This window comes from Macaca fascicularis, chromosome 14 (genome assembly GCF_037993035.2).
Source record: "Macaca fascicularis isolate 582-1 chromosome 14, T2T-MFA8v1.1".
Taxonomy (NCBI): Eukaryota; Metazoa; Chordata; class Mammalia; order Primates; family Cercopithecidae; genus Macaca; species Macaca fascicularis.
Genome location: NC_088388.1, coordinates 71,366,956 through 71,394,310, shown reverse-complemented (window position 1 = coordinate 71,394,310; position 27,355 = coordinate 71,366,956). Strand labels below are relative to the sequence as shown.

General features: G+C 52.5%; 1 protein-coding gene across 16 annotated transcripts in view; it reads left to right on the top strand.

Annotated features, from left to right (window-relative positions):
- Positions 1 to 16,145, top strand: part of PDE2A (phosphodiesterase 2A) — a 99,958-nt gene extending 83,813 nt beyond the window's left edge. For all 16 annotated transcript variants that reach the window (XM_074014642.1, XM_074014637.1, XM_065529591.1 and 13 more), the window contains 25 exons: positions 662 to 721; positions 1,439 to 1,592; positions 1,775 to 1,827; positions 2,039 to 2,113; positions 2,223 to 2,264; positions 2,774 to 2,839; positions 3,101 to 3,231; positions 6,155 to 6,266; positions 6,747 to 6,786; positions 6,903 to 6,966; positions 7,384 to 7,456; positions 7,600 to 7,777; positions 8,021 to 8,133; positions 8,815 to 8,892; positions 9,761 to 9,883; positions 10,357 to 10,427; positions 10,825 to 10,947; positions 11,320 to 11,407; positions 11,670 to 11,717; positions 12,690 to 12,764; positions 12,918 to 13,017; positions 13,291 to 13,403; positions 13,786 to 13,824; positions 13,961 to 14,067; positions 14,697 to 16,145. In XM_074014642.1, coding sequence (XP_073870743.1) covers positions 2,226 to 2,264; positions 2,774 to 2,839; positions 3,101 to 3,231; positions 6,155 to 6,266; positions 6,747 to 6,786; positions 6,903 to 6,966; positions 7,384 to 7,456; positions 7,600 to 7,777; positions 8,021 to 8,133; positions 8,815 to 8,892; positions 9,761 to 9,883; positions 10,357 to 10,427; positions 10,825 to 10,947; positions 11,320 to 11,407; positions 11,670 to 11,717; positions 12,690 to 12,764; positions 12,918 to 13,017; positions 13,291 to 13,403; positions 13,786 to 13,824; positions 13,961 to 14,067; positions 14,697 to 14,907 — 1,992 coding nt within the window. In that variant the 5' untranslated portion in view covers positions 662 to 721; positions 1,439 to 1,592; positions 1,775 to 1,827; positions 2,039 to 2,113; positions 2,223 to 2,225 and the 3' untranslated portion in view covers positions 14,908 to 16,145. The remainder of the gene's footprint in view (positions 1 to 661; positions 722 to 1,438; positions 1,593 to 1,774; positions 1,828 to 2,038; positions 2,114 to 2,222; positions 2,265 to 2,773; positions 2,840 to 3,100; positions 3,232 to 6,154; positions 6,267 to 6,746; positions 6,787 to 6,902; positions 6,967 to 7,383; positions 7,457 to 7,599; positions 7,778 to 8,020; positions 8,134 to 8,814; positions 8,893 to 9,760; positions 9,884 to 10,356; positions 10,428 to 10,824; positions 10,948 to 11,319; positions 11,408 to 11,669; positions 11,718 to 12,689; positions 12,765 to 12,917; positions 13,018 to 13,290; positions 13,404 to 13,785; positions 13,825 to 13,960; positions 14,068 to 14,696) is intronic.
- Positions 16,146 to 27,355: the final 11,210 nt, after the last annotated feature.

Sequence of the window (27,355 nt, the reverse complement as noted above, 5' to 3'; positions counted from 1 at the left end):
GTGGGCAGAGAACGGGAGGGAGTGGGTGGTGCTGTCTTCACTCTGCCACTTTCTGCTGTGTAATTTTGGGCAAGTCACTCCAGTTTTCTGGCCATGTCTTGCCTACCAGGTGGAGGCTTGCATCACAGTGGTGAGAATCGCATGTAAGGCAAAGCACTTCACCAATCCATTTTTCCATTTATTCATTCACCCATCCATCCTCACCATGGCAGGTGCATCATACTGAACCCATTCCTTTATCCAAGACTTAGGGGCAGCTCAAACCCTAACTCAGAAAGGATAGAGCTGGGAGGCTAAAGCTAATACCACCAATTGTAAAATCAGGACCCGCAGAACTCCATAAGCTGGGAGCTGAAGAGGGGTCTAAGGTCCCTCCATCCCCTAAACCATACACCTGGGCTGTGCTCTTGATGAGTCAGTGATTGAAAAGGCAGAGACAAAAAAGTTTCACGTCTTTGGGTTAGTCCTAGGAGACTTCCTACAGGAGGGGATTTTCCTGGAGCTGTCTGGGTGTCAGAAAGATGAGGTTATCACTGAGGCCCACAGACTTGAGTGTGTATGTGTTGGTGGGGACCCGTGTGTGCTGCGCATGGGGAGGGCACTTTGGCAGAGACAGACACTGGGAGAGGTCACAGCTAGTTCCCTTCTCCCATCCCTCCAGGTGCACTGTGGCCAGCTGAGTGACAATGAGGAATGGAGCCTGCAGGCAGTGGAGAAGCATGTGAGTGGGAGCGGGGCCACGTACCATGAGGCTGAAGACCCTTATCACAGCTGGTGGGAAGATGTTCTGGCCAGGGAGCTGGACAGACCTAGGTTTTAGCTTTGGCTCTGATGCTTTTGAGCTGTGTGACCTTGAGCAAGTCACTAAACCTCTCTGAGCCTCAGTTTCACACCTGAAAATGGGAATAATGATAGCACCGACTGACCTAGGGCGGTGGTGAGACAAAACTGGTCAAATACCTTGTAAATACACACGGTCGCCAACTTACAATTTCTTGACTTTTTGATGGATTTATGGGGAAGCAACCCCATCCTAAGTCCAGGAGCATCTGTATTTAGAAAGAACCCTCCACATAATGATACTGAGGCTCTTTCATGCCTGAGACTTTATGATTTTGTGACTTTAACAAGGACTTACGACTTCCTGAGGGGGCTAGAGACAGAAATTTGACATCTTGTCTTGGAAGAATCTAGGGGCTAAAGATGGAGGTAGACACTGTACCCTCCTCTTCCTGGACCGCTGGACGCTCCAGGGGCGGTGGGAGCCCCCGGGGGAGCCCTCAGGAAGGTAGAGTCCAGGGATGAGGTGATTGGGACGGCGACGGGGTCCGTGGACCCAGCAGGCAGAGGGAACGGCAGGAGCAAAGGCAGGAATCCCGCGGCAGCAAGCGCAGCGAGGGTGGGGCGAGCGGCGCGCTAACCGCTCGGCGTGTCCCAGACTTTGGTGGCCCTGAGGAGGGTGCAGGCCCTGCAGCAGCGCCGGCCCAGCGAGGCTCCCCAAGCCGTCCAGAACCCCCCGGAGGGGGCGGTGGAAGACCAGAAGGGCGGGGCAGCGTACACCGACCGCGACCGAAAGATCCTGCAACTGTGCGGTGAGGACCCGGCCTGGGCAGGTCACGAGGGCGGGGCCGGGCAGAACTTGGAGGGGAGGTGGGCGGGTTAGGCGGTCCCGGGAGCTGGCGGCTGGCCCGGCGCGAAGCTGAGCGGCGCCCGAGGGACCCGGGCACGGAGGTACGGAGGGGCCCTCTCTCTGACCCGCCCCTGGTCCTTGCAGGGGAACTCTACGACCTGGATGCCTCTTCCCTGCAGCTCAAAGTGCTCCAATACGTGAGTCCCTGCGCCCCTCCCGGCCACCTCCCCGTCCTGTCTCCCTCCGGGGACCGACTTCCCCTTGAGCCCTCCATCTCAGTTCCGATTACGATGTCCCTCCTTCCCCTCTCCTCCACCCCCCTGAAGAGCCCCGGAGAGGGGAGCAGGTGGGGAGCGGGGTGGCCCGGATCCGCGGTCACCCCCTCGCCCTCCCTCGTCCCTCCCTTAGCTGCAGCAGGAGACCCGGGCATCCCGCTGCTGCCTCCTGCTGGTGTCGGAGGACAGTCTCCAGCTTTCTTGCAAGGTGAGGGCCCAGGTCCACTGTAGAGCTGGGTCGGGGCTGGGCGAGGAACTCGGGTCTCCGAGGGGGAAATCCCTTGCCTTTAACCGGCTCCCTGCACTCTGTTCCTCAGGTCATGGGAGACAAAGTGCTCGGGGAAGAGATCAGCTTTCCCGTGAGTCCCTCGTCTGTGTTCTCATTGGAGTCTGCAGGGGCGGTTGAGGCCGGGTAGACACTCCTGGGATCTGTCTGGAGTATTTGGATCCTCTAGACTCCTGGAATCCGATGGAATTATCTGGATCTTGGCATCTACTTAGAAATGCTGCAGGGATCACAACCTGTGATCATCAGGCTTTATCAGCAAGAATCTCTTAGCATCTACAGAAAGGCTTACCTGGGACCTGCTCACTTCTGTTGGAGTGTTCTGGATATGGATCTGCTAGAATCTGTTGATGAGAATCCATGGAGTCTGCTTATCTCTCTCATAGTTAGGGAAGACCCTAGAATCTTCTATAGGGATTCTACCAGAGTCCCCTCCATCTCTGCTCATCAGTGCTGACCCTGCCCACCATTTGAACTGACTGAAGGGTTCTTTGAAACTTCTAGACTTGAGGGTGGGGACAGGTTGAGATCCCCTGACCTGGGGAGTGCTGGGCCCTGACTCAGTCTCTCCTCACCCCCTAGTTGACAGGATGCCTGGGCCAGGTGGTGGAAGACAAGAAGTCCATCCAGCTGAAGGACCTCACCTCTGTAAGTGATGGCCTGGAGGACCCAGAGGGGAAAGGGGAGACCCCACTGTCCATCCCCCAGAGCCAAGGTCTCTGTTACAGAGCAGCCTAGGAATGGGGGAGATAAGACCTGGGGACTTTCTACTATCCCATCTCCATGACATGGAGCTTCCAGCCTTGCATGAGTCCCTTAGAACCGCCCATTGCAAAATGTGATGGAGGGCTGGAGGAGGGAAGCATACTCCCCGCTCATTCCCTGCCCTGACTTGTCTCCCCTTTGCAGGAGGATGTGCAACAGCTGCAGAGCATGTTGGGCTGTGAGCTGCAGGCCATGCTCTGTGTCCCTGTCATCAGTCGGGCCACTGACCAGGTGGTGGCCTTGGCCTGCGCCTTCAACAAGCTAGAAGGAGACTTGTGAGTCTTTGTGGGACGATGCAGATCAGGAGATGTTGCTGAGAGGCTGGCTAGGGCTCCACTAGGGTAACAATGTGGGAAGGGTACTGAACCGGGGCTACTGTCTCAGCAGCAGTGGGTTGAACGGTGTGTTAATGCAACAGAATGAAAGTCATGTTGAGGTCCAAGCTGGTTCCTCTTCTCTTCCCACACTTCCTGAAGTTTGGATTATCTGCTCTTGGGGTATTGGGCTCCCTCCCTTGCCATCCCTGTTTTTGCATTACTGCTAGAAACTGCTAGATGGAGGGGTGGGTGCGTTCTGGGTTGGGTGAACCCTCTGGGACTCACAGAACATCATCAACACAGTGGACCGTGGCTAAAGGGAATATGCTTGGGGACTGGGAAAACCTGTGGATCTTTTGAGCCCCTGACAGGGCAGCAGTAAAAATGATACAAAAAAAAAAAAAAAAAGAGGTGGGCAGAGCACAGTGGACAGAGAAGCAGGCTTGGAGGCTTAGTTGGGAAGCATATTTCGAGAACTGAGGACAAACCTGGGGTCTAGAAATGGTGTCATAAATAAATTTCATGTCTACACCAACTCATCAACAGGAGTAGGTGCCTGAATTTTATTGCAAATGGATCTTAGTTCAGGGAGAAATAGTGCTGTGTCTGGTGAGCCATTTCTGTCCTGGGTGCAGGTTCACACTTGGGCTGGCAGGACGAAAGTTTGTGCTGCATCACATAGGTGAGGAGAAGTAGACAGATGAGGGGCTGAGTCCTGATGCAAAGAGATGCTGATAGGATGCTGGCCTCTGGAGTCTAAGCAAACAGGCTGGGTTTCAGGGCCTGGAGCTCCAGCAGGGGGTGGACACTAGAGAGCCTGGGACTAGGTAGGTGTCAGAGCCTGGGCCTGAGGTCTGCTGGGGTAGGGTGGAGATTCAGGAGTCCTAGGTCTGAGCTGCAGAACCTACCAGCATGGAACTGTGTTGACAGTTGGGTGGGCCTGGGGAAACGAAGATAGGGGCAAGGCAGAATCCGCTAAGGCAGGGAGAATGTGAGATTGGTGGCATCTGGAACTTGTAGGCATCCTAATGGTGGGAGAATTTATGCCATTCAGCAAACAAATATTGAGCACTTAATGTTGCTATCCCAGTGCTGACCAGATGGCCTTGGGAAGGCCTTTGGGGAGGGGAAGGTAGAGGGAATGGGGGTCCAGCAGGGGCCATGACCTCTCGTTGCTGGCTGGGGGATTGGGTTCTGGGATGGCCCCAGAGCTGGAGGAGAGGTGGTATCAGCAGGAAAACAAGATGGGGCCTTGGTGGCAGCCCTGAGGCCCAGGGCAGGGGCAGGGCCATCTCTGGGTCCCACGCATTTCAGGGAGTGAGTGTTGAATGACTACCTGAGCCAGGGTGGGGCTCAGCTCAGTGCAGTGACTGCAGAGAAGCTTCCTGAAATACAGCTAAGTAGCCAGAGAACAGGGGCTCCAGAAGCCCTTCAGCTGTGAGTGGGATGGGGCTGGTGGCAAGGCCAGGGATAGGATACAGTGACAACATTAGCAAAGCTCTCGGAAGTGTTTCCACTATACCACGCTCTGCACTGGGCATGGATGATATAGTCATGGCCCCATCTCATAAGACTCGAAGCTCGGCCGGGCGCGGTGGCTCAAGCCTGTAATCCCAGCACTTTGGGAGGCTGAGACGGGCGGATCACGAGGTCAGGAGATCGAGACCATCCAGGCTAACACGGTGAAACCCCGTCTCTACTAAAAAAAAAAAATACAAAAAACTAGCCGGGCGAGGTGGCGGGCGCCTGTAGTCCCAGCTACTCGGGAGGCTGAGGCAGGAGAATGGTGTAAACCCGGGAGGCGGAGCTTGCAGTGAGCTGAGATCTAGCCACTGCACTCTAGCCTGGGCGACAGAGCGAGACTCCGTCTCAAAAAAAAAAAAAAAAAAAAAAGACTCGAAGCTCATTTTCAGGGCGTAGAGGGAAGAGAGTGAGAAGGGTATTCTAGGCTGAGGGAACAGTGTAGAAAAAAAAAGCGTGAAGGTGTGAAAGAGCCCGAGGTTTTCTCAGAATGATGAGGATCTTTGTGTGGCTGAAGTTGAGAGATGTCCAGGGTTGAGGGGTGAGAGGTGGGTGGGGCTAGCTGAGGGACTGCAAATGTAAGGAAGGTGTGCAGACAGACCCGGGGTGGTGGGGATGGGATCTAGATCAGAATCACTGGATGGCAAGCATGAGTGGGGGATGCCCCACAAGGACAGAGCACCAAGGTCAGCCAAAAAGTGGGGAAGGGCTTAGGCAGGGACGCCTCAGGGCAGCGTGATGTGGGCTGAGGCAGGTTCTTCCCATGACCCACACCATTGGTCCACCCAGCCCCATGCAACTCCCCAGTGACAAATCATTTGGTGGCCAGATTGAATGACCTAAGCAGGATTTGGGGCTGATCTTGTCTCACCAGAGCTAGCTCCATGAGCAGGGCAAGCAGTCCTCTCCACACCACCACCCTAGGATTTCTGGAGGCACCGAATCAGGGCCAGCAGAGTCCAGGGAGAGTGGGGTAGTGACAGGAGCTGCACAAGACAGGGCAGTGCCACTTCCCCTCCCTAAGGCTGGAGGCATGCCTGGGGAAGAGCAAAACACCAGCTTGAGCCCAGGCAGTCTCTAGTCTGAGGGAGGAGACCCAGCTTTGGGCTGGGTAAATCCCAAATTAGAGGGGGCAGGTATGGCTCTGGTTTCAAGTATCTAAGGCAGACTGGAGCCCTCCCCTCAGGGAGCCCCCAGTCTGCAGGGCATGGGGGTGGGAAGCTGTTCCAAGGGCCTGTGCAGTGGTTATATAGTTGGCAGGTGGGTACCCCTGTGGGCTTCTGGTGGAACAGAAGTAAGGAGAGTGGGGAGAGAAGCCGGTCTTCCCTTCCCTCCTGAGTGAGCCCACACCCTCCTCCAGGTTCACCGACCAGGACGAACATGTTATCCAGCACTGCTTCCACTACACCAGCACCGTGCTCACCAGCACCCTGGCCTTCCAGAAGGAACAGAAACTCAAGTGTGAGTGCCAGGTGAGTGACCTGCCTTGAGTCTCTCTCGGGCACTGACTCGCCCAGTTTTCAGCCCCCGAGACCCATTCAGAAGGGAAATGCCCATGTCTTTCTGGACTGGTGGCAGCCCTTCCCCAGGTGGTTCCCTAACCTAATGACTTGGAGGCCTGCAGTTGCTCAGGACCCGCGCCACTGCCCGCAGGCACTGTATGTGATCGCCCTCTAGTGCTCAATCTGGGCACTACAGCAACACCTAGGCAGCTAGAGCTGGTGTGAAGGCGGCTGAGACACTCACTCAGGAGACTCCTCACTTGCACTGGGGCGATTCCCCTACTCCTTCACTTAGTAGCCAAATGATATAATTAGACACTGACAGTTTCTGGCTTGTCCAGTGAGCCCTAGGGAAGGAAGGAGAAGACCCGGATGCTGTTGGGGGCAGGGGGTTAGATAGGGTGACCCCTGCACCCTGACCACCTATGATCTCCATTTTCTTCATTCCAGGCTCTTCTCCAAGTGGCAAAGAACCTCTTCACCCACCTGGGTGAGTGCACTGTTCTCTATGCCTAGCTGTGTGTGGGTACGGGGGCTGGCAGTTGCAGAGGAGAGGTGGGAGGGCTTGGCAGCCTGGTCTCATGCCTGGTCTTCTCCCTCACCCAGATGACGTCTCTGTCCTGCTCCAGGAGATCATCACAGAGGCCAGAAACCTCAGCAACGCAGAGATGTGAGTGACTCTGTCCAGGGGACAGGACGAGAGAGGCTGTGGCCTTCAGTCCCCATCATCTCCTTTCCTGCCCAACCCACTTCCCCTTCTCTGCCTTCTATGTGACCTCATCACCTTTTGAGGGATCCTTTATTTCATGCCTGTCTCCCTCACTAGACTGTAAGCTCCGATGACAGCAGGGACAGGGCTGGTTTTGGATCCTCAGCTCCTATCACAGTGCCTGGCACATAGTAGGTGCTTCCAAAAAACACACTTGAATGGATAGGTTTCTGGAGCCAGCCAGCCCTGAGCAGAGTGGCTTACCTTGGAGCACTCCTCCCAGGCCTCGAAAAATCCGACCTTTGCCTCCTTATGGAAAGTGAGGGCGATCAGAGGGGGTTGTCAGGCCCCAGAGGACCGAACCCCCTCCCTCCACAGCTGCTCTGTGTTCCTGCTGGATCAGAATGAACTGGTGGCCAAGGTGTTCGATGGGGGTGTGGTGGATGATGAGGTGAGCGACTGTGGAGGGAGTATGTGGCCCTAGGGGTGTCCGGGAGTCCTCCGGGGGCGCTGGGGAGCGGCCCGACGTTTAATAGTCCCCTCTGTGGTCGGGTCACTAACTTCTTCCTCTCGACTCCATCTCTTCCCCGGCAGAGCTACGAGATCCGCATCCCGGCCGATCAGGGCATCGCGGGACACGTGGCGACCACCGGCCAGATCCTGAACATCCCGGACGCATATGCCCATCCGCTTTTCTACCGCGGCGTAGACGACAGCACCGGCTTCCGCACGCGCAACATCCTCTGCTTCCCCATCAAGAACGAGAACCAGGGTGCGTGTGGCTGCCCGGGGCGGAGGGGCGGGGCTGGGGCGGCACCTGCGCGGGGCAGGGCGGGTCCGAGCGCGGGGTGGGCAACACTTCCCCACCGCCTTCGGCGTCCCGGAGCAGAAGGGAGTCAGGTTTCATATCTGGGATGTCACCAGCCGAAACTGCGAGGGCAGGTCCCGGCCGGTTCCCTCCCTCCACCCAATCCCTCCCTCCACCGGTGGTTCCTTGCCCCTCTCCCTTCCCCAGAGGTCATCGGTGTGGCTGAGCTGGTGAACAAGATCAATGGGCCGTGGTTCAGCAAGTTCGACGAGGACCTGGCGACGGCCTTCTCCATCTACTGTGGCATCAGCATCGCCCATGTGAGGGCGGGGGTGGGAGTGGGGTGTCTGGTGATAGGGGCGGGGCCCACCAGGGACCCTCCCTTCTCCTCCAGCTCTCCCTGTGGGTTGATCCCTCGGTCTGGCACTCAGTCCCGCCGCTGGGGTGCTGTGTAGCCTTCAGGACACGCTGGCCACCTCTGGGCTCAGTTTCCCATCTAAAAATTGGGGATACGATTTCCTGTCCTGTCAACTCTGCCTCCTGGGACCATGAGAAGCTCCCGTTGTCAAAACCTCCTCTCTTCCCTGGAAGCAGCCTCAGCCCAAGCCGGGTGCCTTTTTGGAAGTGCTGGGTCTCGGTGTCCAGGCCTGCTGGCGCTCTGGCCTGGGAATCCAGCCCCAAGGTCCCTGACATGATCCCCTCCTTGCTTCTCCTTCCCTGCCAGGGGCCTTAGGCTCCATCACTGAAGCCTGGATCAGATATGGGGGGCGGTGCAAAGGGCCAGACCAAATGCCGGCAGGACGAGGTGGAGGAGCTGGTGCGGGGGTCTGGATGAAAGTGGGGGTGGGGTCTTTACTGTGGACTGGAGCTTGAAGGTTTTGACTGGGGCCAGAATGGGACAGGAAGTGGGGTGTCTTTCTGACCCCTTCGTCCCAGTCTGGGGCATTGCTAAGTTTTAACAGCCACCTTCCTTGAGCCCCATCTTTCCCTCTTTCCCCTAGTCTCTCCTATACAAAAAAGTGAATGAGGCTCAGTATCGCAGCCACCTGGCCAATGAGATGATGATGTACCACATGAAGGTGAGGCTTGCAGAGACCTTTGGTCCTCCTCCCAGATTCCCGGGGACCCAGGGCCAGGCAGGCCTTCCTGATCTATCTCTACTGAGGATGAGAGGATAGGCCCAGAGCCATAGCAGGCCTCTTGCCCTCCTTAGGGGCAGTTCCCACCCCTGCTTAGAGACCTCTCCTCCAACCTGCTTCTGAGCTGAGTCCCAAGGCTGGAAGTAGCCAGAGGAACCAGCCCAGGGAATAATTTGGTTCAGCCAGGTATTCCCCATGTTTAGGGAATAATTCCCATCTTGGGAATTACTGAGGGTTAGGAAGCTCACTCAGGACCTGTCCTCATGGCTTCCCTAGGTACAATGCCCATGGAGTCCTGGGCAGTCTTAATTGCTGATAATCTATCCCATTCCCAACCCTGGATCAGAAAAGCTGGCTTAGTTCCATGTATATGGTAGTTGCTGTTCATTTGGACATTTCCTCTCATCTGTGTCCAAACCAGAGAGGCCCAGACCTTGTGAGGTGGATCAAAAGTGTAGTAGGAAGAGTTAAGGTTAGAGTAGAAAGGTCTCCACAAAAGGAGGACTGCTACAGTTACTGTGTGTGAAATGCTGCCACGGTTTGGGGGTGTCATGAAGGAGTGTTCTCAATCTTTGCCAAGATTAGGCTGTAACAGATACAGGGTGGTCACCTGCAGGGAGGCAGGCGGGGTGGGCTGCAGGGCTGTGAGGGGAGGGTTGTGATTTCCTGCCCAGTTACAGTCCACATCGTGGTGGTCCAACTGTGGTGCATTCTGGGTGATGGATCCCCCACCTTCTATGGGAATTTGAGGGTGAGACACCGGATGGGGTGAAGGCTATCTTCTAATGCTCTGGCTGGTCTCCTCTAGGTGTCCGATGATGAGTCTACCAAACTTCTCCATGATGGAATCCAGCCTGTGGCTGCCATTGACTCCAATTTTGCAAGTTTCACCTACACCCCTCGTTCCCTGCCCGAGGATGACACGTCCATGGTGAGTTGCTCTCCACTTGTGTAGCCAGAGGCTTAAGTTAAATGTGCATCAAGAACTTCCTGGGAAGACAGAGTCATCAAGGAAGGCTGTGGAGGGTTCCTCAGAGATGGAGGGGCATGTAGTCTGCCATCATGAGGCCATGGGGCCTGCCCAGGGGCTAGAGGCTGGACTGGATGATGCCAAGGGCTGTCTTGGAACAACCATGCCCAGGGCATGTGACCTCAGGGTTTGCATGCCTCCCAACCCCGTTTTTCTAACATTTTGTGTGGGCTTGGTTTCAAGAGTTCTTAGTTCTTAGATCTCTAAAAATGCATAGCTCCGAGAACGGTTGCTTCAGTTATTTTGTGGTTCTCTAGTTTAGATTTAAGTTTCTAAGACTCCAGATTTTGAGTGTGGAGCTTGAAGAAGGGCCCAGGCGGGGGTCCCATCTTGATACTGGCAGCCCCTCTGATCCCTCCCTCTGCCCTCTCCAGGCCATCCTGAGCATGCTGCAGGACATGAATTTCATCAACAACTACAAAATTGACTGCCCGACCCTGGCCCGGTTCGTCCACATGCAGACAGCCCCAGTCTTCGCCTCCCTCTTTCCTCCACTGTCACATCCATTGCCCCTGGCATTCTGGAGAGGATCTCTCTAAGGATGACTGGGGAGACCCAGTCGTATGGGGGTGGGGAGGATCCATGAGTGAGAAGCAATTCCTAGACACTGAACTGTCAATAAAGGCAAGAAATGGGGCAAGGCAGGGCCTGGAGGCAAGGCCGAGAGTGTGTAACCAGAGGTTTCAGTTAGATGTGCATAGGAACTTCCTGCTAAGACAGGATCATCAAGGAAAGCTGTGGAGGGTCCCTCAGGGATGGAAGGGACATGCAGTCTGCCATCGTGGGGCCCTGATGGAGGAGGAGAGGCTGAGGCCCCTCTGCTGCCCTCTCCCCTCCCCCAGGTTCTGTTTGATGGTGAAGAAGGGCTACCGAGATCCCCCCTATCACAACTGGATGCATGCCTTTTCTGTCTCCCACTTCTGCTACCTGCTCTACAAGAACCTGGAGCTCACCAACTACCTCGAGTGAGTGGCTGCATCTCCCCCACATCTGGCAGCCGCTGGGGTCCCCTTCCCTGGGACAGGGAAGCACCCCCTGTTTGTCAGGCACTTTACACACACTGCCTCATGGGATCTTCTTAGCCCCAGGGGACTCGAGGGGAAGGCTGCAAGCCCCATCTTCCAGGAGGGGCTTGCTCACAGTCAAGCAGCCAGTGAAGACTGAGCCTGATTTAAACCTGGGTCTGCTGGGCTCCAAACCAGTGCTTCTTTCCAGGAAGGGAACCCAGGTGTTCCAACTCCTGTCCCAGTGGCTCCTGGTCATGTCATCCTCTTGGGGGTTTGGGGAGGGGACTGTGGGCTGATCTCTTTTTTTTCTCCTTTCTGCCTCTCAACCAGGGACATCGAGATCTTTGCCTTGTTTATTTCCTGCATGTGTCATGACCTGGACCACAGAGGCACAAACAACTCTTTCCAGGTGGCCTCGGTGAGACCCTGCCCTGCTCACAGTGGGGACCCTGCATGGGGTGTCTGGGAGTCTCATCCTCTCCCAGCCTGAAGGCAGGTGGGAGCGAGTGAGACCAGGAGCCAAGTTTAAACACAGGAGGAGGTTCCCCCAGGGTTTGCCCATGACTTTGAGATAGGAAGGAGGGGAGAAAGTTGGGAAGGGCAGGACACTGCTTAGCCTAAAGCAGTGGCACTTGGATCCGGATGTGAGGAGTGACCACAGTTTTCCTGGGCTTTTCCAGAAATCTGTGCTGGCTGCGCTCTACAGCTCCGAGGGCTCCGTCATGGAGGTATCACTCTTCTGTCCCACCCCCATCCTCTTTCCCCTCTAAGGCCAGTGACTTGCAAAGTTATGACCCAGCTCCCCCTATTCCCAAACCATGCTCTCCAGACAGGCTGCGAGAGCTGCAGCCACACCTAGGACATGTCTGGCTCATTTTCCTGGAGTGGGTTTGGAAGGGTGCAGGTGCAGATGATAGCAAGGATTTGTGTTCAGTGCGTTTCCCTTTGGCTGCCTGGGAACACCCCATTCAGCCCCCTCCTGCCAAGCTTGGGATGGGCTCCACTCCCATCACTTAGCATCACCTTAGATTGTTTGGTTTGGGTCTGCCTACCTCCGCATGCACAAGGTCTGAGCCATTTCTGGGTTTCCTGCACTTGGCACAGGGCTTGCCACAGAGTGGGAGACACATTTCCAAAGTCACCTTGCCCTATGCTGCTTCCCACAACACCCCTCCAGAGGCTGCCTCTGCTTGCACACCCCCAGAGATGGGGTGCTCTGTCTCTCTCCCAGGAGGCCTGGTGGCAGTGCTGGTTCTGCCCTTTGCCCCCTGGGATAAGCTGCTCCTCTTCTGAGTGACAGCCATTCAGCATCCGGAAACAGGGGCATTGCCCTTGCCTCATCACTGCCTCTCCTTGTCAGCAAACAAATGCATTCTGCATGATTTAGTGTCTAGGACTCCAAGGGATCATTTCAAAAATGTTCCAGCTTTCAGGGACCCCAGAGCTTACGTTGTTGGGTCCCTCCCTGCATGTGACAGCTGAGGAGTCTGAGGGTCAGAGTGGTCTAGGGACTCGCCCTGGGTCACACAGAGGGTTGAAACAGAGCTCAGAAAGGGAACTGGGGCCCCTGACTCCCCCTTTCTGACTGCTCTGCTGACCTGGGGGCTGGAGCTGGACCAGGCTCTGCTTCCTCTCTTGGGGTCAGTGGTGAGGGGAGCCCCTCTGCCCCAGCCGGGACCCCATCACTCCTCTCCCCCCAGAGGCACCACTTTGCTCAGGCCATCGCCATCCTCAACACCCACGGCTGCAACATCTTTGATCATTTCTCCCGGAAGGTGATGGGGTTGGGGGTGGGGGTGGGGATTGAGGGGGAGAGCTGGGAGCTGGCTGGAGGTGGGAGAAGGAGCCAAGGAGTGGAGGCTCACTGGGATGGGCAAATGGGTGGGGGTGTCCAGCAGGAGGCCATGACACCCCTGCCCTTGCCCCAGGACTATCAGCGCATGCTGGATCTGATGCGGGACATCATCTTGGCCACGGACCTGGCCCACCATCTCCGCATCTTCAAGGATCTCCAGAAGATGGCTGAGGGTGACTGCTGTTAGCCCCAGGCCTTGGGGGTGGGAAGGAACAACCAGGGGAAGGATTTGCCAGGGGAACATTCCCAGGGTGCAGACCTATCCCCTGCAGCATCAACCCTTCTCTGACTGCACAGCCCCACCAGGCAGACCCAGCACTGGCCCCTTGGCTCCCATCAAGAGTGCCCAATTCCCTACAGCACTCTGGGTTGGGCCCTGGGAGCCTTGTCCTCAGAAGGGCAAGGAGGCTGGGCCCCGCTCCTTGACCCCATCCTCCCCTCAACAGTGGGCTACGACCGAAACAACAAGCAGCATCACAGACTCCTCCTCTGCCTCCTCATGACCTCCTGTGACCTCTCTGACCAGACCAAGGGCTGGAAGACCACGAGAAAGATCGCGGTAGGTGCAGTCCTCCCTGGGAAGGCATAGGCTGCCCACCCTGCCCAGCTCTGGATGCCCCCTGCCGCCTGAACACCATCTCTCTGCTCAGCTCAGCCTGGCTGTGTTCTGGGGAGACAGAAACCTAGACCATCTCAGGGTGACAAATGGAGACTCAGAAAGGGGAACAGACCTAGCAAGTCAGTGGTTGGTGGAAGGTGGGCCCCAACCCCGCCACTCCTTGCCTGGGGCCATCGCCATGCCAGACTGGGGCTGGTGGGACAGCTCCTGAGCTGGGACTGAATCCCTGGACCTCAGTTTTCTCTCCTGGGAACGGGCTGTCAGAGGAGCTTGGGTGGATGTGTCCTATGTGCAGGATGTGATGAGAGTGTTGGCCTTTCAGGAGCTGATCTACAAAGAATTCTTCTCCCAAGGAGACCTGGTATGTGTGGAGTGACCCCAGGATGTCCAGGTTGGGGGAGGGTTCCTGGCCTGGGGCAGGGAGGGCTTGAACTAGCCTGACCCTGGTACCCAATGGAGGAATGAGAGGGACAGACCTGATGACTTGATGCCTGCAGGAAAAGGCCATGGGCAACAGGCCAATGGAGATGATGGACCGGGAGAAGGCCTATATCCCCGAGCTACAAATCAGCTTCATGGAGCACATTGCAATGCCCATCTACAAGTGAGTGAGCTCATGGGGACAAGCTGGCACCCTGCACAGTGAGGGTAGGCTGGAGTGGGGACATCACAGCAAACACATGTGCCTGGCCCAGCTCCAAGTGATTCACCCCCTTGCCTCTGGGCACAACTGTCTCCTGCTGTGCCACTCAGTGGGTCCTTCACTTCATCCTTGGTCTGCAGTGGAAAGAGACCGTCATGCTTTCCTAGGTGTCCTCCTCTGTCTCACATTCTTGTGGAAGTTCTTGTTTTTTTGAGATGGAGTCTCACTCTGTTGCCCAGGCTGGAGGAGTGCAATGGTATGATCTTGTCTCACTGCAACCTCCCCGTTCTGGGTTCAAGTGATTCTCCTGCCTCAGCCTCCCGAGTAGCTGGGAGTACAGGCACGCGCCACCATGCCCGGCTAATTTTGTATTTTTAGTAGAGATGGGGTTTCACCATTTTGGTCAGGCTGGTCTTGAACTCCTGACTTCAGGTGATCCGCACACCTTGGCTCCCTGAGCGCTGGGATTACAGGCATGAGCCACCGTGCCTGGCCCTTGTGGAAGTTCTATTTGCTGTGTAGCCCTAGTCTTTCTTGCTGCCCATGGTCTGATTTCTGTCCTCTCGCCCTCTGCCCCCATGCACCCACAGGCTGTTGCAGGACCTGTTCCCCGAAGCAGCAGAGCTGTACGAGCGTGTGGCCTCCAACCGTGAGCACTGGACCAAGGTGTCCCACAAGTTCACCATCCGCGGCCTCCCAAGTAACAACTCGCTGGACTTCCTGGATGAGGAGTATGAGGTGCCTGATCTGGATGGCACTGGGGCTCCCATCAATGGCTGCTGCAGCCTTGATGCTGAGTGATCCCCTCCAGGGACACTTCCCTGCCCAGGCCACCTCCCACAGCCCTCCACTGGTCTGAGCAGATGCACTGGGAACAGAGCCAGGAGTCCTGTGTTCTAGACCAGGACTTCCTGTGTGACCCTGGACAAGTACTACCTTCCTGGGCCTCAGCTTTCTCATCTGTATAATGGAAGCAAGACTTCCAGCCTCACGGAGACTTTGTGATTTGTCCTCTGAGAGCACAGGGTGACCAATGAGCAGTGGGCCCTGCTCTGCGCCTCTGACCACACCTTGGCAAGTCTTTCCCAAGCCATTCTTTGTCCCTGCAGCTTGATGGTTTCTCCTTGCCCCATTCCTGCCCCACCAGATCTTTGCTCCTTTCCCTTGGAGGACTCCCATCCCTTGGGGTCTCCAGGATCCTCATGGAAGGGGAAGGTGAGACATCTGAGTGAGCAGAGTGTGGCGTCTTGGAAACAGTCCTTAGTTCTGTGGGAGGACTAGAAACAGCTGCAGGGCGAAGGCCCCCTGAGGACCACCACTCTAGTGACAGTGGGATTGGGACCTGGGGGATACAGGGGCCCCAGGAGGAAGCTGCCGAGGGGCAGCTCAGTGCTCTGCAGAGAAGGGGCTCGGGAAGAAGCAGGATGGGCTTGATGGGCAGGAGGGATCCCCGCACTGGGAGACAGGCCCAGGTATGAATGAGCCAGCCATGCTTCCTCCTGCCTGTGTGACGCTGGGCAAGTCTCTCCCCCTGTCTGGGCCAAACAGGAGGGTAAGACAATCCATGCTCTAAGATCCATTTTAGATCAATGTCTAAAATAGCTCTATCGCTCTGCGGAGTCCCAGCAGAGGCTGTGGAATGTTTCTGCCACCCTAGGGCCCAGAGAGCCCAACCCTGAGTCCCTCAGAGGCCCCCTGAGTGTACCCCTTGGCCTGAGCCCCTTCCCCATTCCTGCAGCTAGGGAGAGACCTGGCCTCAGCCCTGGCAGGGCTCTCTCTTCAAGGCCATATCCACCTGTGCCCTAGGGCTTGGGAGACCCCATAGGGCCAGGACTCTTGGGTTAGCCTGGCCACTGGCTTCTCTCTTTTTCTCTGTTTCATTCTGTGTGCGTTGCGGGGTGGGGGAGGGGGTCCACCTGCCTTACCTTTCTGAGTTGCCTTTAGAGAGATGCGTTTTTCTAGGACTCTGTGCAACTGTCGTATATGGTCCCGTGGGCTGACCGCTTTGTACATGAGAATAAATCTATTTCTTTCTACCAGTTCTCCCCTATGGGGCTGTTTTCTGACTTTGTGCTTGGGGTGGGTGGAGCGGGGTAATAGAACTGGGAGAGGCAAACGCCCTTTGGAACTCCATGGCTTCCAGAGTCTCCCACCCTTGGTGCCTAGCCCCTCTTCTGGGGAAGTCATAGACCTGTTGGGGTACTCCTTGGGCCAGCCCTGTGCCAGATCGTGGAGGTTAAGGGGTGGGTGGCAGATGAGAAGGTCTGGCCATGCAGCAGTGATGGGACATGTTGGCTGGCAGAGATTGTGGAGTAGAGGGAAAACTGAGAGGTTAAGGCAAGCAGGCAGGTTGCCTGGAGGAGGTAGCCTGGAGCTCGTCCTAGACCCTCCCTCCCAGTGCTGGCCTGCCCTGGTCATGAGTGCCCATACGGTGACGGCCTGGGCCTCTGAACTCTGTTTCTAGCTGCAATGATGCCTGGCTGTGTCTCAGGAAGTCCCACATCCCGGTTTCTCTGAGTCCTGCTGAAGGGGCACCCCTGAGTCAGACTCCACACCACATCCAGCCCCGGTTGTATCTGAGGAGTTAGTCCCCTGCTTTCCTCTGCGTGAGAGTGTTTGCTTCTGCCCAGTCCAAAATGGGCACACTCCAGGTTGGGGCCACGAAGAGGCTCTGCCTGGTACAGTCTCCAGGCCCTGTCCCCGACTTGCCTACCCCCCTCTGAGCTCCTCTCCCTGTTCATCTCTTCCTGGCCAGTAAAGGTTGATGTGTTAAGAGGGTGGGCACTGGGGTCTCCTTTCTTGGTGGGAGAAGGAAGGAGATGGACAGGGCCATCTTGTGACCATCAGCCATTGCCAGCCTTGCCTTTGGGACCACAGAGCCCATCTGCTTCCTCTGCAGCTCCCCCTGCCCCACTAGCCTGTCTGGGTTTGGAATCTGCTCCTCTGGCTGTATGGTCTCCAGGTTTCCAGCTTCCCTTAGTGTTATGGGGCTCCAGGCTCCTCCCCTTCCCAGCTCCTGCTGTGGGCTCCCCAAGTCTGTCTCTGTCCTCTCACAGCACAGGACCCAGGCTTGGCCCAGTGGGTCCCCGGGTGGGGGTGGGAGTGTCAGTTTGTGACCCACAACCGAGAAGAGATGGCTATTCTAATGGCGCCTGGCTGACCTCAGGGTCACTGTGGGCTGATGTAGCGGCTCTTATGCCTGACCCCTGACCCTGAGTGTGTGCGCATGTTCCTCTTCCACAACCCTTCGGGCAAAGGGGACCTTGACCCTGCATCTGCTGTCTGTCCCCAGCCCAGCCCTCCTTTGAGGCCCATGCTGTGACACATCCCTGCTTTTCACCAAATGGAGGGAACAACCACAGATATTTCCTCATCATGCAGGACCCCGTGCTAGGGCCAAGGGCTAACTTTGTCTTTGTCCTGGTCTGGAAAGTCTCACAGTTTGATTGGAGAGATAGATCTAAACTCAGATGCAAGCCATGACAATGCTGTGGGGTGCCTGGCCACGGGGCTCCAGGCAGGATCATAACCCTGAGAACAACAATGAAGTTTGAAAGATGAGCAGATGTTGTTTTCCTACAGGCAAAAGGGGACAGGCACTCCTGGTAGAAGAAAACACTTTTGCAAAGGCCCTGAGAAGGGAAGGGACTGGCAGCTGGAGGAGCTGAGGAATGGAGGAGGAGGCAAGGCCAGACCCTGAAGGGCCTTAAATGCCAGGTTGTGGAGTTTGGCTTTGTGGAGTCTGTGGGCAGTGGAGAATCAGAGAAAGGTTTTCAGTAAGAGAGTGACTCAGAAGTGCATTGTAGAAAGATCCCCCTGGAGAGCAGGGAAATGACTGCAAGGGGAGACGGTGGATAGGGATTATTCTGTGGGTGATGTGCTGTGTCCCGGGCTGGGTGAGGAGAGGAATTCAAGAGATGCTGGGTTGGCAGAACATGGTGACCAATGGGTCAGGGGATGCAGAGGGAGGACTTAGAGGGGCCCTGGGAGGTGGGATCTATGCCACTCCATGAAGAGCTATGGGGACTCTGCTCAGCGTCACCCTTACCCACAACAGGTATTGGGTGGAGCCTCTGGCAGGGGTGAACTCCCTGCAAAGGTGAGCAAAACTGCTGTCTGAGAATGCCCGGGGAGGAGAGGTGGGAGGAAGGGAGGGAGGACAGATGGGAGGAGGCTCTGCACGGAGCCTGAGGGCAGCCCTCACCAGGTTACAGAACACAAGGCTTGACCCCATTGGCTTCCTGTAGCTGTTCTGCCCTCCCATCTTAATGGTTTCATTTTGCATTTTATTTAAACCTCACAATGATTCTAGCAGATACTATTAGTCTATTCTGCAGCCAAGTTGCCTAAGATTTGGAGAGGTTAAGTAACGCACCAAGGTTAGGATGTGAGCCCTACCTGTCTGATTCCCTTCCAAGGGCTGTCTGATTCCTTTCTCCTCCTCTGGGATAGAGGAGGGAGACTCAGAAGGAGGGGGTCTCCATCTTCAGTCTTTGCAAGACTATTGTAGGGCATTGGGGTGGTGAGCACAAAGTGGGTTGAGGCCCCAGAGAAAGAGCTGAGAGCTGGGATCAACTGTGTGTGTGCCTGTGTGGGTCTGTGTGTGTGTGAGTTGGAGTAGGGGGCAGGGAGAAAGGAGTGGGGTGGTGGTGGCTTGTAGTGCAGCTCATGGTCACCAGGTGGTGTCCAGCCCTCACTGTCCTCACCTCCCCAGAGGTCAGAGAAGGGTATGGGGGCGCAGGGCGGGGGGCGATTGGCAATCTCACTCCTGTCCATTCACCTACAGGTTGAATATCCCTTATCCAAAATGCTTGGGGCCAGAAGTGTCTCAGATTTAAGATTTTTTTGGATTTTGGAATATTTGCATATACATAATGAAATATCTTGGGAATGAGACCCCAGGCTAAACAGGAAATTCATTTATGTTTTATATACACACAGCCTGAAGCAGTTTTATACAATATTTTAAATAATTTTATGCATGAAACAAAGTTTGTGCACATTGAAGCAAGTGTGGAATTTTCCACTTGTGGCATTATGTCGGTGCTAAAAAGTGTTTTAGATTTTGGAGCATTTTGGATCTCAGAACTTTGTATTAGGAATTGAGGACTGAGCTCTGATTTTTTGTCTTACCCAAATTCCTACCTAAGAGGTCTAGGGAGTCATGCCCTACAAACCATACATTCTCATCAGATGGGTTTTACTCGACCCTATATGTCGTGATTTACTTTTCAATCCGACTCTGGCATAACATTATGAAACGAGGAAAAAAATATTTAACCCCAAAATATATTTCCTTGCCATACCTTGAAATTGCCCTCCATAGTCTTATGTGGGAAAAATCCACATTCTATAGAGATTCCCTTCCCCCTTTGTTTTCCTTCCTTTCTTTCCAGATCCAGGAGATAATCAACTAAGTAAGAGCCAGGCACCCTTTTAAGTCCGACAAGAAACAATTTACAACTTGCTCTGTCTGAAGTCTGCTATCTGAGAGCTTCCTCTGCACAATAAAACTTGGTCTCCATAATCCTTTCTCTTTAAACTGAACATTCCTTTCTATCGATCCCAGGTCTTTAGACAAAGTCAAACAATTGTCAACCAGAAAATGTTTAAATTTACCTATAGCCTGGAACCCCCTCGCTTTGAGTTGTTCCACCTTTCTGAACCAAATCAATGTATTTCTTAAATGTATTTGACTGATGTCTCATACCTTCCTAAAATATATAAAACCAAGCTGTACCCCGACCACCTTGGGCATATGTTCTCAGGAACTCTTGAGGGCTGTGTCACAGGCCACAGTCACTCATATTTGGCTCAGAATATATCTCTTAAAATATTTTACAGGCTGGGCACTCATGCCTGTAATCCCAGCATTTTGGGAGGCCGAGGTGGGTGGATCACATGAGGTCAGGAGTTCAAGACCAGCCTGATCAAGATGACGAAAAACCCATCTCTACTAAAAAAAATACAAAAATGAGTCAGGCGTGGTGGCAGGCACCTGTAATCCCAGCTACTCGGGAGGCCAAGGCAGGGAGAATTGCTTGAACCCGGGAGGCGGAGCTTGCTGTAAGCCAAGATTGTGCCACTACACTCCAGCCTGGGTGACAGAGTGAGACTCCATCTAAAAAAAAAAAAAAAATTTTTTTTTTTACAGAGTTTGACTCTTTCCATCAACAGAATGCTGCACCTGTATGACCCTCTCACACTCACAAACACAGAGGCATTCTCACACTGACACATGCACACACACTCACATGCTCATTCTGTGACACACAGGCATGTTTACCTGCAGACTCCATACAGCCCATACCTTATACAGTACACACCCATACGGACTCCACAGGGAAAATGGAAACTGTTTCTTGGAGGCCTCCTGCCCGTGTAGCTGTTCTCTGAACAGAACTGAGGCCCATCAGTTCTACCTTAGTGAGATCCCTGGAGGTGGTGCCTGCCTGATGAGCGGTCTCCCTCTGTAGCACGGTCCCTGGGAAGGCAGAGCCAGACTTGCATGTGAACAGGGATAGGCAGAAATGATGCTTCCCGCACCCCTTCACTGTGCAGGAAATAACTACTAGAGAGCATCGCAAGGCTTGGTGCTGTGCTGGTGAGGGAGGGCGGTCACGGCAGGCAGTGAACCCCGGTCATGAAGGGGGCTTCCTGGAGGAGGGTGAGGTGTAGGCAGGTCTTGGAGTTTGGATGAGGAGGACGGGAAAGGACTTGAGGACATTGCAGATAGAGCAGGAAAGCAGGCTGGGAGGTGAGGAGGTGCAGGAAGCTGTGCTTCTTGGGGCTCAGTCTCCTTGAGACACGGGTGGGACTGAGGGAGTGGGTTGGTTGGGGGTGTGCTGAGGGAAGATGGTGAGTAGATGCTATTTTCATAACCTTGGTTGCAGTCTCTTGGGAGGGTGCCAGGTCCAGGGAGGTGAAGGAGTTGAAGGTTTGCTCTGAGCAGGAGCTAAGCTCCCCCATCTAGTCTTAGTTTTTCTGTTCATAAACTGGGATGATGAACCCCGCTGGAGGTGGTGAGGGTCCGGGGCAGAGCAGAGCAGCCATTGTGCTCAAGACAGGCTCTGGACTGCACCTGGGGAGAGAAGGGAGAATCAGGGTTGGGGCGGGAATGAAGGAAGGGGCATGGGAAATCGGGGGAGGAGGCAGCATGGGTGGTGTGGGAGGATGAAGGATGTCAGGGCAGGCCTCTTACCTGACTGAGGTTTGCACTCCTGGGTTCCCTGTCCTGAAACACAAAGCAAGAACTGTCCCCACACAGCGAATCCCTGCTCTTCAGCACTCTGCAATTCCTCTGGGCTTTCCTTTCTATCCTGGCAGGATGAGCATTGGGATTCCTCAGTGGTCTTAGTTTTCCTGTCCATTAACTGGGAGGATGAGCCTACTGGAGGCCTTCAGGATGCAGAAGGTGTTCCGAGAGGGAGGCTGCCCTGCATCTGGGCAGCTGTGTGGGAATGAAGTCTGATAGATGGCACAGCCAGATTGTTCTCTGAGGGAATACCAAGATGAGTCCATACAGGAAACAAAGCACAACATCAAGTTTGGACACTGGTGGGTCAGATGTGAGAATGGGAGGTGTGGCAACATCCTGCCAAGATGGCTGCCACTCTCAATCCCTAAATCACCCCTGGGAGAACTACAGACCTGATTGGGATGCATAGGATTCTAGGAAATGACAACGTTGTTATAGCCCAATGAGTTCTTCTTGCCTGCTGCCCAGAAAGGACAATGCACTGAGAACAGCAGGTGCTGCAGCAAAGAAAGAGTTAATAATTGCAGGGCCAGCCAAGTGGAAGGACAGGAGATGTTTCTCAAATCTGCCTTCCTGAGAATTTGGAGGCTAGGGTTTGTTAAGGATAGTTTAACAGGCAGGGGACTAGGAAATGGGGAATGCTGATTGGTTGAGTTGAAGAAGAAATCACAGGGGGTTAAAGCTGTCTTCTTGTACTGAGTCAGTTCCTGGGTGGGGGTCACAGGACTGGTTGAGTCAGTTTCTCAATGTAGGCTACTGGTCTGGGTGGTAACATCTGGTTGCTCAGATTGCAAGGTCTGAAAAATATCTCAAATACCAGTCATAGGTTTTATAACAGTGGTGTTATCTATAGGAGCAACTGGGGAGGTTACAAATCTTGTGACCTTTGGCTTCATAACTTCTAAGCCATAATCCTAAACTTATGGACAATTTGTCAGTTTTATAAAGTTTTATAAAGGCAGTTTTGGTCCCCTCACAAAAAGGGGGTTAGTTCAGGAAGAGGCTATTATCATTTGTTGTTGATTTTTGAGACAGAGTCTTGCTCTGTCGCCCAGGCTGGAGTGCAGTGGCCAGATCTCAGCTCACTGCAAGCTCCACCTCCTGGGTTCACGCCATTCTCCTGCCTCAGCCTCCCAAGTAGCTGGGACTACAGGTGCCTGCCACCACACCCGTTAGTAGAGAGAGGATTTAACCGTGTTAGCCAGGATGGTCTCAATCTTCTGACCTCGTGATCTGCCCCCCACCTCGGCCTCCCAAAGTGCTGGGATTACAGGTGTGAGCCACTGCGCCCAGCCTCTTTTTTTTTTATTTTGGAGACAGAGTCATGCTCTGTCGCCCAGGCTCTGGTGTGCAGTAGCGTGATCTCGGCTCACTGCAAGCTCCACCTCCCGAGTTCAGGCCATTCTCCCCTCAGCCTCCCGAGTAGCTGGGACTACAGGCGCCTGCCACCACACCCAGCTAATTTTTTGTATTTTTAGTAGAGACGGGGTTTCACCGTGTGTTAGCCAGGATGGTTTCGATCTCCTGACCTCATGATCCGTCCTCCTCAGCTTCCCAAAGTGCTGAGATTACAGGCGTGAGCCACCACGCCCGGCCTCATTTTTGTTTTAATATTAAACAATAGGCCGGGCGCAGTGGCTCAAGCCTGTAATCCCAGCACTTTGGGAGGCCGAGACGGGCGGATCACGAGGTCAGAAGATCGAAACCATCCTGGCTAACACGGTGAAACCCCGTCTCTACTAAAAAATACAAAAAACTAGCCGGGCGAGGTGGCGGGCGCCTGTAGTCCCAGCTACTCGGGAGGCTGAGGCAGGAGAATGGCGTGAACCCGGGAGGCGGAGCTTGCAGTGAGCTGAGATCCGGCCACTGCACTCCAGCCTGGGCAACAGAGCGAGACTCCGTCTCAAAAAAAAAAAAAAAAGATTAAACTATAAACTAAATTCCTCCCATAGTTAGCTTGGCCAATGCCCAGGAATGAGCAGACGATGTACTTGTGAGGTTAGAAGGAAGATGCAGTCAGCTGTGACAGATTTCTCTCACTGTCATTCTCAGTTTCTCACTTAATTTTTCCACAGCAGCCTGGGGTGCGCTGGGAGCAGGGAGAGATAAAAGTGAGAACTGGGTTGGAAAGGAGTGCTTGCCTTGCCCCCTGCTGCCTTGGACAGTCACTGCCTCCCATTTCACCTGTGCACAAACTCCTGATGTGAGTTGATTCAGTGAGGAGGGGCAGCCAGGTCCCCGTGGGCATCACCCTAGCACTTTCTCTTCCCAGTCCCTAGGACGGGTGGCTCACAATCCAGGGAGATGCCTAGGGCTGCTTCTCTTCTAGACGTTCTAGTCAAAGGAGGCTCCAGCAGAAGGGAGTGTCCAGCTGTGACTGTGGAGTGCCTGGGCCTGGCATCTGGTCTTTGGTTTGGTCAGGACCCAGCACAGATTAGGATGCTGCCTTCAGGTCATCCCTGGCACATATTATCAGTTTGAGTCACGATGCCCTGAGGGAAACATTGGCCCACAGGTCAAAAGAATATAACTAAAAGAAAGAAAATAGGCCGGGCGCGGTGGCTCACGCCTGTAATCCCAGCACTTTGGGAGGCAGAGGTGGGTGGATCATGAGGTCAGGAGATGGAGACCATCGTGGCTAACATGGTGAAACCCTGTCTCTACTAAAAAAAAAAAAAAATATATATATATATATATATATATATATAAGCCGGGCGTGGTGGCGGGCGCCTGTAGTCCCAGCTACTCAGGAGGCTGAGGCGGGAGAATGGCATGAACCCGGGAGGCAGAGCTTGCAGTGAGCCGAGATTGTGCCACTGCACTCCAGCCTAGGTGACAGAGTGAGACTCCATCTAAAAAAAAAAAAAAAAAAGAAAGAAAACAAAACAACACACACAAATCAGGCAGACTTTAACAGATGGGCCCAGAATTTAAATTAAATGTTTTAAATTTCCCTAAAGCGATAAGGGAAGATATTAGCAACATGAAGGAAGAACAAGAAATCATTAAAAGAGAACTATTTAAGACCAGCCTGGGCAACGTAGCAAGACCTTGTCTCTCCAAAAAATACCCAAATTAGCTGGTTGTGGTAGTATACACCTGTAGTCCCAGCTCCTCAGGAGGTTGAGGTGGGAGGATTGCTTGAACCCAGGAGGTCAAGGCTGCAGTGAGCTATGATTGTGCCACTGCATGCCAGCCTGGGCAACAGAACAAGATCCTATCTCAAAAAAAAAAAACAAAAACAAAAAACAAAAAGCCAAACAAAAAAGAACCAAGTAGAAGTATCAGGTAAGATTGTGGTTGGAATAAAGAAGGCAACAGATGAGAAGAGCAGGGAGGATTCAACTGAAGAGAGACATAGTGAGCTTTGAGGATCAGCTGGACAAACTCTTGACAAAGGCGGTTGGAAAGGAATCAAGAAATAGAAGGTGTAAGAGAAAAAATGTAAGAGATATGGAGGATAGAAGTAGAAATGCCAACATCCAGGCAATAGACATCCCAGAAGAAAGGATAAACAAATTGGAGGAAATATTTGTAGAAAGAGTGGACATAAATGTACTCTATTAAAAAACTGAAAGACCTAAAATTTAAAGGGATCTGAGAGTGTCAATCATGGGAGATAAGGACAAACTTCCAACCAGTTGCATTATTTTGTAAATTTAACACTACCAATGCAAAGAGAAAATTCCAAAAACTTCCAGAGAGAAAATGCAGGTCACCTAAAAAGGAGAATGAACCAGGTTATCATCAGAGTTTCTAACAGTATTCACTGCTGGTTGGAATGGATAATGATGGGACAGTCAAAGACTGTATATACACATCCCCTACGTACAACAGAGAATATACAATTTTCTGCACATACAGAGTATTTGAAAAATTGACCATCTGTTACAGGGATCTGCAACCCCCAGGCCATGGACAGCAGTGAATACTGTTAGGAACCAGGCCATACAGCAGGAGGTGAGCGGCAGGTGAGCAAGTGAAGCTTCCTCTGTATTTACAGCCTCTCCATTGCTCACATTATCTCCTGAGCTCCGTCTCCTGTCGGATCAGCAGTGGCATTAGATTCTCATAGGAAAGCAAACCCTATTGTGAACTGGGCATGCGAGGGATCTAAGTTGCACACTCCTTATGAGAAGCTAATGCCTAATGATCTGTCGCTGTCTCCCATCACCCCTAGATGGAACTGTCCAGTTGCAGGAAAACAAGCTCAGGGCTCCCACTGATTCTACATTCTGGTGAGTTGTATAATTATTTCACTATATATTAAATGTAATAATAATAGAAATAAAGTGCACAATAAATGTAATGCACTTGAATCATCCTGAAACCATCCCCCACCCCGGTCCGTGGAAAAATTGTCTTCCACAAAACCAATTCCTGGTGCTAAAATGGTTGGGGACCACCGATCTGTGAGACCCCACAGAAGCCTAAAGACTCCAAAGGATCAACATGACATAGTGTTTTCTTACCATAATATAATAAACATAGATATTAATAGACAATAATAAAAGAATGGTTAAAATGTCCATATGTCTGGAAGTGATGTAGTATGTTATTAAAGTACTCTTGGTTAAAAAGAAAACTATAAAGCAAATGATGAAATACTTAGAACTAGATCATAAAAACAAATCTCTGCTACATATAGTATCAACATTTATGGAATAGCCAAAACAGTACCTGGTGAAATACATATCTTTAAATTCATTTATTGGGAAACAGAACACTAAAAATGAACTAAGCATTCAACTTAAGAGGCTGGACAAAAGACAGCAAAAGAGCAAAAAGAGGAAAATTAAAATGGGGCAGAAATAAATAACCCAGAGAACATCAACAGCAACAATTAGAGATTCCCCAAACCAAAAGCTAATTCTTTTAAAAGATTAGTAAGATTGACCTCTGATAAGACGGATCATAAAAAAAGAAAGATGTAGACATACTAAGTATAGAACAAAAGACAGACAATATTTACAGATGTCAGAGGGGTTAAAAACATAATAAAAGAGTATCATTAAAAATTATAATTTAAGGCCGGACGCAGTGGCTCAAACCTGTAATCCCAGCACTTTGGGAGGCCGAGACGGGCGGATCACGAGGTCAGGAGATCGAGACCACCCTCGCTAACACAGTGAAACTCCGTTTTTACTAAAAAAATACAAAAAAAAACTAGCTGGGTGAGGTGGCCCCAGCTACTTGGGAGGCTGAGGCAGGAGAATGGCGTAAACCCGGGAGGCGGAGGTTGCAGTGAGCCGAGATCCAGCCACTCAAAAAAAAAAAAAAAAAAAAAAAAAATTATAATTTAAAAACTTGGATGAAATGAATACATTTCTAGAAAAATATAAAATTCACAGGATATAGAATTTGAATAGGTCAATGTATATTAAAGGAATGAAATGGCAGTTAAATACCGCCTCTCAAAAAAACTCATTTTCCAGATAGCTTTATAGATAAGTTCACTAAACTTTAAAAGTATGGTAAGTGTCTGGTTTATATAAGTTATTACAGAAAACAAAGCAAAGCTTTTTTATGTTCATTTTATGTTCAGTTCATTTTATGACATTAACATGTTCTTGATTTTCAAACCAGATAACGCAAAAGAAGATAATATAAGGTTAGTTCAGTTTCATGTAGGAGTTTAGATGCAAAAATCCTATATGTAAAATGTTAGCTAACCAGATACAAATGAATATTTTAAAATGCATCATAATCAGATAGAATTTTTTTTCCAAGGGATGCAAGGATGGTTTCACCTCAGAAAACCTATTCATATAATTTGCAATATTAATAGACTTATGGAGAAAACCATAGGATTATTTCAATTGATATAGAAAAGAGTATTTGATAAAATTGATACCTATTTGTGATTTAAAATAATTCAACGAACTGGGATTATGTGGGAAATTAATTTGGACGAGGTAATATTCCAGACCTCTCCAGTTAAGAATTTAGTAATGGAGGAATTTTGATGTATTTCCTCTGTGAACAGAAATA